At 40.1% G+C, this 13864-nt stretch overlaps 1 protein-coding gene across 3 annotated transcripts in view; it reads right to left on the bottom strand.

Moving 5' to 3' along the window:
- Positions 1-357: 357 nt before the first annotated feature.
- SCAF4 (SR-related CTD associated factor 4) overlaps positions 358-13864 on the bottom strand; it is a 47081-nt gene continuing 33574 nt past the window's right edge. For all 3 annotated transcript variants that reach the window (XM_055703406.1, XM_055703405.1, XM_055703407.1), the window contains 4 exons: positions 10039-10201; positions 9819-9899; positions 9531-9719; positions 358-1717 (listed from right to left, as the gene is read on the bottom strand). In XM_055703406.1, the coding sequence (XP_055559381.1) occupies positions 876-1717; positions 9531-9719; positions 9819-9899; positions 10039-10201 (1275 nt within the window). In that variant the 3' untranslated portion in view covers positions 358-875. The remainder of the gene's footprint in view (positions 1718-9530; positions 9720-9818; positions 9900-10038; positions 10202-13864) is intronic.

Genomic DNA, 13864 nt, shown 5'->3' with positions numbered 1-13864 from the left:
TCAATGAATAACAAGTACAAAAGATGCCAAACTGGTGTGCTCCCCAGCCCACCACACACAGTAATTTCATAACATCACAAGCAGAGCAGACTGAGTATGTCTGAAGGTGTCCACTTTTTTAAAAAAAGGCTAATTAGGGCAACATTTACCACAGAACCGGTTGGAAGGGGGGAAAAAAGGGAAAAAAAGAAAGAAAAAGAAAACTGATTGCATTGCAAACACTAAACAGTTAACTCTTCAATTAACATTTTAAAACCACTAAGTTTTTTACCTAGTATGGTCAAGTAGATCATTAAAATGCAGCAATCTAAAAATCAAGATGACTATTAATTACAAATAAAAATTTGCTTCTGTGAATAGCTACACAAACAGATGTATTTCTTCTTTTAACAAATATAAACAGAACAGTCTAATTTAGACTCAGTACAACATTAACAGTTCAAACTTTAAGATGTTGAACACTCCTTTTCCACTTCAGTGCAGTGTAGGAAGAATAGCACACGTTAAAGTTTGTTACGAAAATAGAGTTTATTAAAAACACATCCCTATTGTTTTGAGGAGCTTTCACCGTTACCTTTTCTTAAATTAAAAAAAAAATAGAAAGCACTTCTACTTCTGATTTGTAAACTTTTTAAAGTCAAAACTTTAAAAAAGTTACAGCAAAAATGGGTAATATTTTAATCATATCTTCAGTATTCCATGTTATGTTGTGGCTATTTTAAATAGAAGGGAAGCAATCAAATTGCTTACAATTCCCCACCAACTACTGAGGGGCTGTGATATAAGCAGAAGCAAATATAATACAGCAGACTGTACAACTCTAAAGCTCTACACTCCAACAAATGTCACTGTCATCTTTCGACAACTTCCAGTCCCTAGCGAGGAGCCTCCGCCACTGAGCCCATTTCCTTTTCCGCCTGTTCCGCAGATGAGGTAGCCTCGGATGTTAACTCTTCCACAGGTTTTACACCTGCAGGTTCAGACTCTCCCGCAGCAAGTTCTGAAACAATGTCTGCGTCTTCCATTTTGCCACTGTGAGATTCATGGTTTTTGTCGCCGTCTGCCCTGTCTGTCATCTCTGCTTTTTCCTTTCCTCGATTTTCTTCCTTGTCTCTACGAGACTCCCTGTCTCTCGAATCTCTCTCTCTGTCTCGATGGCTGCTGGACCGCCTGTTTCTGTCCTCCGAGTCTCTGTGTCTGTCGCGCTCGGGGCTTCTTCGTCCCCAGTCTCGCCTGTCGCGATTACCAAGTCGCTCGTGATCTCTGTCATCGTTGCGGTTACCATAGCGCTCGCGATCGTTTTCTACCCGATTTCCAAAAGATCTCCTTCCAAACCTTTCCTGGTCTCTGTTAGGCGTGAACGACTGCCTGTCATTCCTAAACTGCCTCCCATCTCTGTTATCCTCGGGTCCGCCTGGCCCCCCGCTTCCCTGCATCCCCCCAGGTCTCACGAAGTGGCCCGGTGGTGGGAAGGGGGTTTTCATTCCGTGGGGGGGAGGCATCCCAAAGCCCCCTGGCCCCGGCGGGGGCCCCCTGTGCATCATGTGAGGAGGCATGTGTCGCGGTGGCATCAAGGGAAACCGCTGCAGAGGAGGGGGTGGCATTCCCGGTGGTCGCTGGAGTGGTATCAAACCCGGCCGGGCACCCAGGAGGCCAGTGGATGGAGTCTGCAACCCAACAACAGGGGCCGGCGGGGGTGGTGCGACTCCTTGAGTGCCTGAAACAAACACACACACGCACAAAGTAAAATCAGAGGCTGGCAGGAGGGAAACAAAAGCATCTTCATTAATTTCAAATACATTCTGAAGCTATCTCATGGAATTTCAACACCCAAATGAGAGGGGAAGGGGGGCGGAGGGGAGCAGCCTGCAAAGCTTCTTGTGCTGGTTTATGTACTGTAAAGAGAGCATCGTCTTTAAACAGAGGTCTGTGTTGTGCCAGAAATAATTAATATTGCAGCGGCAGCAACTAATGACTTACTCTAAAGGCTTCCTTTTGTGAAGAAACCATTGCCATTTTGCAGGTCCAAGCTCTTCCTGATCTCCAGCTTTGTGTCTTGCTTCGTCAACTGCTGACAAAGCACCTTCCTAATAGGTTATGCTTCCCAGGCTTCTAATTAAAGACACCTCACCTTCAGTTAGCTTTAAAACATTTCTTCTCTATTACAAACATCAGCAAAATCTCATCTGGCTAAAATGCTTGAGATTTGAACGGGTTGTCAAGATTTTTGGCACACTGAACAGGCAGCAGATACAGCAAGCGATGAGGGGAGAGGGCTGGAGTAGCAGCAGGAAATGACAGAGTTTGATTTACCATTCCAGAGAAAAGGGATACGACAAAGTTTAATTTTAGCAGAATAAACCTGGCAACGTAAACCAAAAGGAAATGCAACATGTGATTTATGGTTTGTTTTTTCTTTTAAAACTACAATTTTCCATCCTTTACAGCACATATCCAACACCAAGCGTTTCCCGTTTTTATTCCTGGACTCTAGTTTCTAGCATAGTCTCATGAAGAGGAAGAAGACTTTACTCTCAAAATGTACCATTTGAGAAAGCTCAGCCCAAAGCTTGTTGACACCAACACGACCCAAAATGAACGAGGATTACCGAGCTCCAGATGAGCCCTGCATACCAACGAGCATGTGCCATGTCATCTTGCGCGACTCCTTTTGTTTGAGCAAGTAACACTGTAGTCTCATGTTCTCTGTAGCCTTTACACAGGTTCTAGCTGCTTTCTGCTCCTCACTAGCCGTTATTTACCTGAAAATAAGCTCCAGATCTGAGGAAGCATGTGTTGTTTTTTCAACTCCCCAACTGAAATTTAAAGGAATCAACAGCTGCCAGCCAGCAGAAAAAGCACAAATCTCTCCTAAGCCATCTTGCGCTCCATTAAAAATTTGTTGAGACTATAAATAATGTTTTACTTCTACATATATTAATAAAAATGAAACTTCAGACTGACGGTTACGTAAAATCTTGTAACTCCTGCCCTGGGTAAAACCAGAACGTGAAATAGCTATGTAAATTAATACTAGAATTAAGTACTTGGCAGCGTCCTCAGTGAAAACGGCACTTTGGTTTCAGTTCAATGAGCACAGCGGAGCAGACATCCCCAATCACCTGCCGCAGCTTCCCTCCTCCTCCATCTGATTTATGTAGCATTTCCATCCCAAATACGCCTGAGCCTTCTGAAGAACATCCATGTTGCCCCTCACCACACCACTTCTTATGCTTAAGAACATCTCTCACAGAAACCTTTTTATCTGAGTCCTCTTTATATTCAGATTGGAAGGAAATTATACTTTGCTGGTCAGAACTCAGGTGACAACAACGTGAATATTTCTCCGCTCCACGGCATCATCTTACCTTCCCCTCCAAGCAGTCACTTTTAAGACACGGCTTGATAGGTCCCACTCTTTGAAAGAAATGTTCCAACAGCAACAGCATTTTTTTATCTGGTTTTGGTGTTTGGTTTTTTTTCCTTTTTAACTTTAAAATGCACAGCCCTCCCCCTCCTCCTAGCTCCTAACCAGGGCTGTAAGTCACCTAGTTTAAACTCCTCCCACGGATTAGTACTACAGATCTGATGGGACAGACATATGGCTAACGGTGTCTTCCAAGAATGTCATTATGCTGAATTCTGAGGTTTGGGCATATTTTTGTCGATAGGTAAATTCTTCCACAAAAGATTAAAAATAAGGCAGAAAAGAATGCCCGAGATCTAACGAGCCGAAGAGGAGAAGCAGATGATTCTGCTCTACAGCAGCAGAGTAGATGTGGGTTACAACAGCAAGCACATGAGGCAAGTGTGAAAAGTTTTTTTAAATTTAACAAGTATGAGTAATTTGATTTCTCGACTTTATTTCTACACAAAATGCAGCGCAGAAGCAGCATAATGGTATCTGAAATTCATTCTATTTCAATCTGGACTGCATCAGTAGGGCAGCTGAACGCTTTTTATTTTAAATCAGCCCACTCCAATTCTGAGTCTGAAGTACACTGTAGAAAGAACCATGAGTTTCCTCACTGTGCTGACAAATCAGGCACCAATTAATGGTGTGTGTCTTGGATGTGTGTCTGGACAGCTCTTTAAGTTTACCGAAAATGCCCAGAAAAATTAGTGGTACAGACGGCACACGCAACATCTAGGAAAATTTAAAGCCCTTTGTTGTCCCTTATATAGGGAAAGGCAGTAGAACAGTAACGTGATTTAACGACCATCTCATACCTGTGCAGACGAGTGATGGAATTTATCTGCCCCAGCCTGTATTTTATTTATTCATTCATAACTGTAAGCCTTTTTGTAGTAGCTAACTCTCGTCTTCTTGCTTATGGGTATGGAACACAACCCTCCCTTCCACCAGCTCCTTATTCTGCGTGACTTGGCTAAGACATGGCTTTTAATAGTGCAGACGCAGCCCCCAGACCATACACCTAATATGTCATGCTGTTCAAATGTGTAAAATATGGATTCCTTTCACAACTTATTTTTATTTGTAAATTTTACCAGTGATACATAGTGAAAGGTCCTCAGAACTTGCCAAGTGTTTACTATGAAGAACACAAGCGTGCTAGGAAAACCCATCGCCAACCACGAGTGTTGTTTCAGAGGTGCAAGAACAATCACATAGTGTCAAAAACAATTTCATTTTACCCTTCCAACATAGCCCAAAATGCCTACAGCTGTCCTGAAGAAGTGTCTTCTATCCAGAGAGGTAACTGGAGTAGTCCTTACTGTTTTGATAAATTAGGTAAAAAGCCAGATTTCTGTGTCACTGTAATTCCATGTCCGATTATCTTCTCTTCTGGCTGGACAAAGGCCATTGTGATAATTATCAGTGTTACAAATGCTAGCCTAGCTGAAAAGATTTTTTAATTTTATTTTTTTAAACAGAACTCTGTTCAGTTAAGTGATTACAGCGTCTCCTACAGTCAGTTACAATACTTCTCAGCTGTGCTGTTACAAGAAAGCAAATGGAGGAATGGTGTTTCCTGTAGCTGACAGCAATCCTGCTTCAAATACAGCTCCTTTGCAAATCTGATAGAAATATATATGAGAACAAGAAATCAAAGGCTTACAATTCCAGCAGAATGGGCTAAATGTTTACACTTCGAGTTTGATGCCGATGTTCTGCAACATGTAGCATGTCACATTAATTCTCCCTGGAGGACTGTTGCATCTTAAAATTCTAGAACATTAAATACTACTAGGAAATTCTTGAAAGAGGGGCAGTAACGTTCTGTCTTGTGTCTTTTTCTGGAATCCTTTAGACCAGGCCAAGACCACAAAGAAGCCTAAACTTAAGAGCCTCAGTATTGATTCACAGCTCAAATAGCTTGCCATAAATACCAACATTTTTCAGGGTGGTCCATGGCCATCACTGAAGCCGGCAGGAGCTTGCTCCTATTTGTGTAAGATGCTTAAACAAGGATCTAAGAGTCAAACTACTGTATGTGTATGGTGTTGGTTACTGGCACGAAGACTTCCAGAACTCCTGCTTTAGAAAACACAAACGCTAAACTGATCTGGGTCAAGGAATCATCAAGGCAAAACTGAATTCCATGAATGATGTCCGAGAGCTCACACTCCCTTACCTCTGAATTCTCATTCGGTAGTTATGAAAGCAACAGACATATATATATTTTTATATATATATATAAAAATAAAAAACCAGCAAACATGCAGTGTTTGTTATGCTTTTAAAATGGGCTATCACAAGAAATCTAGGACTGTATTAACTTTCTCACTGTTCATATCCTGTATTAATAAAAAGCTCATCCTTCCTGTGAAGGAAGTATCCACTTTATAATGTAGCAATAGTCTGATGAGCTCAAGAGAGTATTGTAGTCTTTTATAATTCAATGCAGATTACAAAAAGACCATGTAGTTAACTTAAGAACAAACCAGCAAGGGAGAAAAGAATAATAATAATTCAGCATGCATGAACAGAAAATGAATACCCAGTTTGATGAGAACTACAGTATAATTGATCTTTGATAATATGTAATCATCGTTGTAGGAACTTCGGTAAAAAGCACTAGACCAGAACCTACAAACTGCAACACGGTGTATTTAATCAAGGTAATAGATCACAGAATCTGAATATTCAAAACACAGCATCTGCAACAGCAGTTTATTACTGGTCCAAATTACAGCGTTTGCTCAACACTAAGAACAAGTTGGCAAATCAAAAATGATTTAAAAGCCTGTCACCTTCTGCAATATGCACACGTAAAAGGAGTCTAAAAATATCTGCTTTGCAGATCATTTAAAAAATTACATATGAGCACACACTCACAAAACCAGTTACAGTCTGGATTGTCTTGTTCAAGTTAAGAACAAGAAGCTATAACAGCAGCGAATGTGATCAAGGATACAACTAAAAGCGAAACAACCTGAAGGTGGTTTTTAGTAATAAGCATAAAAAAATTCAGACACAATCTCTGCGAGGGATCACTCCTCTGAAGCACAAACATGTCTTTGTTGGACATGATGAAAGAATTACATTGAAGGAACGAATGAAATTAGTGGAGATGAAACAGAACGTAACTTACATTACTAAGAAAGCATATGAAATCTTACAATAATCAGTTTAGAATTACTTTGCAACATGTCTTCCATATAAAAACTGAACAGAGAGATAGATAAGCTTCATTGAGAAGTTACAAAAATTAAAAAAGAGCTCCTGCATTTGTACAGATTACATAAGGCGTTCTCAAGCAAGGTTTAGATTTCTATGACAGTCTCTTCAGAGTAATCTTCATTCCTTGAATTCAGCCTGCTGAAGTAAGTTCTTCTATCCTGCCCAAATATCCGAAGAACATTTCTTCATTCTTCATGTTACACTACTCAAGCCCCTTCATCCCTATTTCCCCAAGCAGAGTCCTCATGACATACTTCACGATGCTGTCAAACAAATCTTTCTTCCACCTTCTTATCTCAGCTTGGAGAGCCACATCATGGGAATGTTTAACAAGCAGTTTGAGGACTTCGTGAGAAACCAGTCACACGATCAGTCAGCTATTCGAATTGCTAAACCATGCACTTGTGAACATGAGGTCCTTCCGTCTGAAGCATTTGACTTCCCTCGTCTGCACCTTCCCGTGGCTAACTGAGGGTGATGCTGTACCTACTCATTTACTTTGTCCGGTTCTTTTGCCTCTGACCTGGTGCAAGCCTGTAGGTCAGACACTAAGGCTACATTTAAATTGTCAAGCCTGCAAGTACTTCTGGGCTCCAGGACCAGGATGCAGGTGTAGATTGCATCTCATGTCCGCACACATGGTGAAACCCTGGCACACTCCATTTCCCATGCTTTGACTTCCCTAGGAGTGAAACCTGACACACAGAACGAAAAGGAAGGAATGACGATGCAGCCCGGCCAGCTCTTTAACTCAGAGGATAGGGAGGGCAAGACTTCAAGGACACTTCTTTGCTACCTAGATCAGCACGAGTGGTGGAAAACATCACCTCTTTCATGTTTTTCTTCCAGCCTAAGGAGAGACCAGATCTGGACTCTCACACACAGAGTTAAGCTCAATTGATAAGTGAATCAAAGTGGTTTTAAGAAGACAGTTTCACTTGTGTTAGCTTATGGAAAAGTTTTAAAAGCAAAGATTAAAGATTAAAATTCATTAATCACGTAAAATACTATAAACTGCTTCTTCTCGTTTTCCTGTCTCTTATGCCAGGTTGTGGACTCTCCCCCTTCATTCTGAAATGTCAGGATGGAAGGGATTTTACATAACTCCTTGATTATAAAGAACTCCTTATCGAAATAAAGACACTCATCAACATAAAATGCTATTACTCAAGTAAACACATAGATGTCTAAGCTGTTATTTCAGGACCACTCTGTAAGCTCACACGTGAAATCTTACAGAAAGAAAAAACTCTCCTATCCCCTTGTTGATGAGACTGAATATCGAGAGAAGTCACTCTGCCCACATGGACGACTATCTGCCTCAACGATTCGGTAAACAAGTTAATAAAAACAAAGGAAAGTTCTTCATCTTCAGATTTATCAAATTTGGCTTCCGTGAATTTGTATGAACAAAAAAAAAGCTACTGTCCAAGTACCTAATGTGGGTATATAACTTACTTCAATCTTAACTTTGTAAAACCTTTTTCTTATGTGTATAGCAATACAGCAAACTGCAGAGTAACTTCATACATTCCAACAGCTTGAAATAAAAAGTTCAAGTTATGCCACACAAGACATAGTACCATGAAACTTCAAAAATCTGGTAATACTGTGTTACAATTATAAGAAGTGTAACTTCATCGTTAAGATGTGAATGTCTTAAATGTAGTATGGTAATCTGTAACACTGTGGAATTCTCTCAAACCATGGTGTCACTGCAAAAATTTTTTTATGCTTTTCTCTGCTTGCCTAGTGTCCAAGATACTCTAAAACAATTAGCTGCTGGTTTTGTCCATCTGCATTGACTCATTTTTAAAAAGCAGACTGATTTTCGGAGCGAAGCAGCTCTTTACTTTTTGAAAAGTGCCTTTTTAAAGGGTCTTATTCAGAGTTTCCAACATGATGCATCCAAAAATCACTCGTCACGGCTGGAAAATTTAGCCATCAAATTGAATGGAGCAGTAAGCTCTCAGGGAGACAATTTTTTGAGCTTTTTTCAGTGTACACTGTAAAATTCTGGGCATAAACACACTAAAACAAAATTATCCATTCACTTGTTAGACTCTCATTTTGAGGTCTGAAATCCCATAGATGTAATAATCTCATTAAAACCTGTAGGAAACAAATCTCTTGAGTATATTCTCAGGACTGACCCATAAAAGGCCATCCTAAAATAAATATTTAACAGACCTCTGTAACATTAAACAGCATACACTCTCTTAAAAAATATGACCAAGTTCATATCATATCATGAAAATTAATTCATGTAGGATATCCAAAGTTAGCTTGGCTTTGCTAGTCAAAGTACCATTAAGTAATATTTAAATAAGATAACACTGTTAAAAAGGTTCCAAAACCTGTAATACTGTAGGGCTGAATAGCAGCTTTTGTTTTTTCGTTTTATTAAAATAATTTATTTCATACATAGAAAAGCGTATCATATTTTCACAGATTTAAAAAATACACTAAAGAAAATACTGTTTCTCTGTAAGTTAATTTTGTACTTGTAATAGTTGAGCCTGAAACACAGTTCATACGTCATACAGATGCTTTGCTGTATGTTACATTTTCTACATGGTAATAAACCTCAATTTGTAAAAGGTAGATAGTGTTTTGCTCTGCCCTGAATTTGTAACTCAAACATTATGGCTTTTTTGTTTCTTCAGAAAACAGGTCTTCAATGATAATAATAAAAAAATATTGCTCCTTCTGTGCAAAATCAAGCCTCTAAAACTGATTAAAAAGCCAACAGAAAGGCAGACATTTCAAGAAGTTTAGAAAAATCTGCTTTCCTTTCCCACAAAAAGTAAATCGGTAACAAAATCAAAATCGTATTTTTAATTCAGGGAACAAAAAAATGAAGAATATATACAAAAGAACTTACCAAGAAGTGGAATAGCTTGGGTGACAGGAGCAGGTACATTAGTAGGTGCTACAGGAGGTGGAACTGTCCCATATATTTTGGAACTATCGGTAGTTTCAGCATTCCCCCTGGATCCAGAAACCACTGTTGGGATGGGATTTCCTACAGATGAATCTTTTGTAGTGTCTTCATTCACACCACTTGCTGTGGCTAAGAAACAATGCATTGACATATTAAAAAAAAGGTCAGCTTTTCTGCTTGCACGATACCTTCCTTCTAGTGCCGCCTGCCCAAGATATACACACTTACAATTTGGGATGTTTACGGCCGGAGTGTGAGGAACAGATACTGGAGGAGTTATAGGTGGTGGTGGTCCAGGAGGAAGAAAGCCTATAAAAATAGTATAAATATTGACACTGAGTATTTACTTTACCAAAACATACTTGCGCAGTTTATATGGCAGAGGCTTTTATTTGCTGTATGGTTAAAAAAAAAAAAAAAGACTTAATATTCCTAAAAATAAATATACCTGGGGGTAAATGCATTGGGTTGAAACCAGGTCGTAAAAATGGAGGTGGCGGTGGTGGTGGCACTCCAGGAGCAAATCCAGGAGGTGGGATTCCCAAAGGTGCTGTGAAAGCAGGTGGTTGGAGTGCACCAACCACAGGAGGACCTGATGGATGTGGTGGAACCTAAGAAAAAAGGAAGGGGGAAAAATGTGTTACCTCAAGACTGAATGGATTATTTGTTGTTCAGCTGCAGGCTGCTGTCTTCTGTACTTGTCCATCAAAACAAAAAAAATTTAAGCTACCTCAAATTATTCCACCACAAGGTGACTTACATAACTGATCTAATTAGCAGTCAAAGAACTCCTAGAACTTAAAAATATCAACATTGATCTTGTTTGCCTTTGTTCTTCAAGGTAAAATTATTCTCTGTGGTAAATCAGTATTAACACATGCTGGTAACTCATCTAAATACACCCTTTACACAGCAGCTAGAATTAATTTTACCATCCAGCATGACACACTATAATGCACACAACCTTGGAGCAATTAGAAACCTTTTTTTTTTTTTCTTTTTTTGCTTCCTGACTTTGTATATTAAAGTGACTATTGTTTCCTTATTCAATTGTTTCAATTCTGATTTATGTCAAGCTCTGAATGAAAACTGATTTGTTAGGTGGGTCCTTAGGTTCCTATTTATAAGCTTACTAGAAAAACTACATTAAATGTCTGAGAATCAAAATATGCTCTGCATTTAAAACTGATTTATTAAAGCAAAGGTGAGCTGTGTACTAAAACCATCATAACTGACACATCCACGACCATCAACATTTCAGAGCAAGACCCTTCATAACTCATTTTTTTATTTCTGGAGTAAAGAAAGAAAAGCCTTTCTGTTTTATTCTCAGAACCGGAAAAAGTGGCATTAAACCAAAGTAAGCAAAATATTCTCCTTAAACCTGGAGAAGACGCTCAAGCTGCCAAGCACCTGACACCACTTCAAACTTTTGTTCCAAGTTCTTTACCAATAGCTAGGTTAATGAGCTGAGAAACATTAAAACTTGTACTATTAGAATTCTGAAATCAATTAATTTCCATAGGCTTTAATCCACTAGGTCTTAGTGTAGACCACCACCTTTTAGTTTTATATCGGTTGCTTACTGGTATGTAACAACCTGCTGACTGGGCTCTGGCCCAAGTTAAGCTGAGCAGGATGTGAGAAACTACTGGATGGGGGAAAAGAAATTGCCAGACCTGACAGGTACCAATGTGAGAAGCTGATGGAAGTTACAGGTGACACCATGAAGGACGGCTGGATTCTGCAGGTGGTTAAGGGGGTGTTATATGAACAACAGCCAAGCCTCAGAGAGAAGTACAAAGGAGCACTAGTGACCTTCTGGGGACTAGGACCTTGCAAGGCCAACAGTGTCCAGGTGTTTCTAGGAGCATTACTATGTAAGGCCAAGACTACCTAGATGAACATTAACTAAGTAACCCTAGAGGTGTTTCCATTAGCCACAGTTAAAACTTTTTCTAAAGTGCTCCCAACCCACAGTAACCTAACAGTCTCGGTAGGTCTTTTTGATTCTTTTACAGGACACTCCTTCAAAGAACAACTTACAAAATCAGCTAAATGTAGGAACAGATCTGTTGATTGCAGCAATGTTCTGTGAAGCAAGTGTTCAAGTACAGTGTGTATGTAGCAGAAGAATTGAGGAGGGGTATCAGTAAGACAAAAAATTTTAAAAAGAAGGGAAACTTCCTAAGTGCTGTCAGTCCTTAAGGAGTTAAAAGCTGAGAAAACTGCCAATGAAACATGTGTATGCAATGGCTTGAAAAAACAGAACGAACAGTAAAATATTATAATGGAACCAGAACAGAAGTTACATCAGAGGAAGATGATTTCAATACATTAGTTAGAAGATATTCATACCTAATTATCCAAGCTTAACTGCTGTACTTAAGTTTTCGTTAAAACTCTCTAATACCTAATTTTAAGTAACACGTTAAAACCTTTCCCTCAAGCAGAAAGAAAAAACAAAGGCAGTAAAAATCTGTGCATAAATGTCACATCTAATTTAAAATGTAATCTGAAGTATAAAATTTCTGTTTGTTGAAGAGATGGAACCAGTGGCTAATAAACATTGACAGATAAACAGAGGACTGGTAAACAGTTTCAGAATAGTAGCTAATAAATTGGATAAAACGAAGTAACAAAAATGCTACTGGGAAGACCTTTTATTAATGGGGAGACAAATATTGAGAAAAACCTGGTGTATTGCTAGCAACACTGGAAACTGGAATAACTAATCTCTCAGTAACTAACGGAGACTGCCAGGTGCATCTCAATGAACACGTCTTGGGGTCTGGCCTTGTCCAGGTACAACTATTTCTCACTGCATACCTCTCAGATTGAGACTTGAAGTAGAATCCTTGGCCCTGTGAACTAACAGAGCAGTGTCTACCTACAGGGCTCCAAGACAAGTAAATATATATTTAAGTGCACCTGGAATGTCCAGCAGGAAGACTGCAAAGGAGGAGTCTGCCAGTTTCAACAGGAAGGGTACAGGATACTGAACCAGTGCAGAACTCCCACACCTAGTTATAGGGAGGACCATGCGGGATGGGGAAATACATTAAAAAATCTGGGAGGTACTTACTGAGTTTGGACTCTGGTTTCTGGCTGAAAACCCATTAAATGAAGAAAAGGGACCTTGGGTTGGATTGGGAAACTTACAGAAAAGGTGGCCACAGCAAAGCCCCTGGACTTCAGCGTATAGCCCTGGCAAAGCCTGAGCCACGGTTCACTGTAAAAGAATGGCAGTTTTGGCAGGGTAATACCAATTTTGCCATGAGAATGGAACAACTATTGTCCAAAACTGAAGTGAATCACAAGTGCTATTAACTGAAACTGCCTCTCAATAACCAAACTCAAGTTCATCTTGGACACTGCAATATAATTTAAAAATCAACACAGATCTACCCCCAGAGCAGACCGCTGAGGTGGGATTACCAAGACCTGCAGCAGTGGGACCACATTCAGCAACAGCTCAGAGATCTGATTCTACAGGCAAAAGGGCTCACTCCAGCGGCACAACACAAACATTCCACCTACCCTGCCAACAACTCGGGACCCTGTGGCTGAGAAGACTCTGCGTGCAGTCTTGAGGCCAAAGAACCAGACTTACCTGATGTTTAGTGCCTTACTACATAGAGGTTGCATTCGTGGGTCAAGGTGATATGGGCAATAACGGGTCAGTCTGCGGTTAGTTAACCCCTCATGGGTGACGTCCAGCAGAGCAGGGCTCTATCCCTACGTATCCAGCCTACACAGGGAGGTAGCACAGAGAGCCCATTCAGGCTCTACCAGAGAGAGGAGCGATGCAGCTCCTTCCCATCCCACCTTTAAGCGTGGGATTGTTAGGGCTGTGGGCAGTTCACAAAGCCACTGACCAGGCACCAGCCTGAAATTAAGCTTCATGAGAAAGGGCATTACAGGATGAGAAGTTACTGGACACAACATGAGAGAGAAACTGCCAGACATGACAAGTAACAATGTGAAAAGCTAGCAAGTTACAGGTAGTGGTATACAGGATAGCTGGATATTGCTGGTGGTTAACAGGGTGCTTCGTGAGCAACAGCCAAACTTCAGGTAACCAGAAAGGAGCACTGGGGATCTTATGGGGAAAAGGACTTCTCCTTGTGAGGCCAAGAGCACGTTAGTAACCATACCCAGGAATCCCATAAAAGGAAAATATTACTTATGCTAAGTATCATATTATATTGTATCATAAATAGCAGATCTGGATAAGGATGCAGCAAAGCTGAGACCAACCTAGAAAAAAAGCA

This window comes from Falco cherrug, chromosome 2 (genome assembly GCF_023634085.1).
Source record: "Falco cherrug isolate bFalChe1 chromosome 2, bFalChe1.pri, whole genome shotgun sequence".
NCBI lineage: Eukaryota > Metazoa > Chordata > Aves > Falconiformes > Falconidae > Falco > Falco cherrug.
The sequence above is the reverse complement of the archived record's forward strand: the minus strand, read 5'-3'. Positions and strand labels throughout refer to the sequence as shown.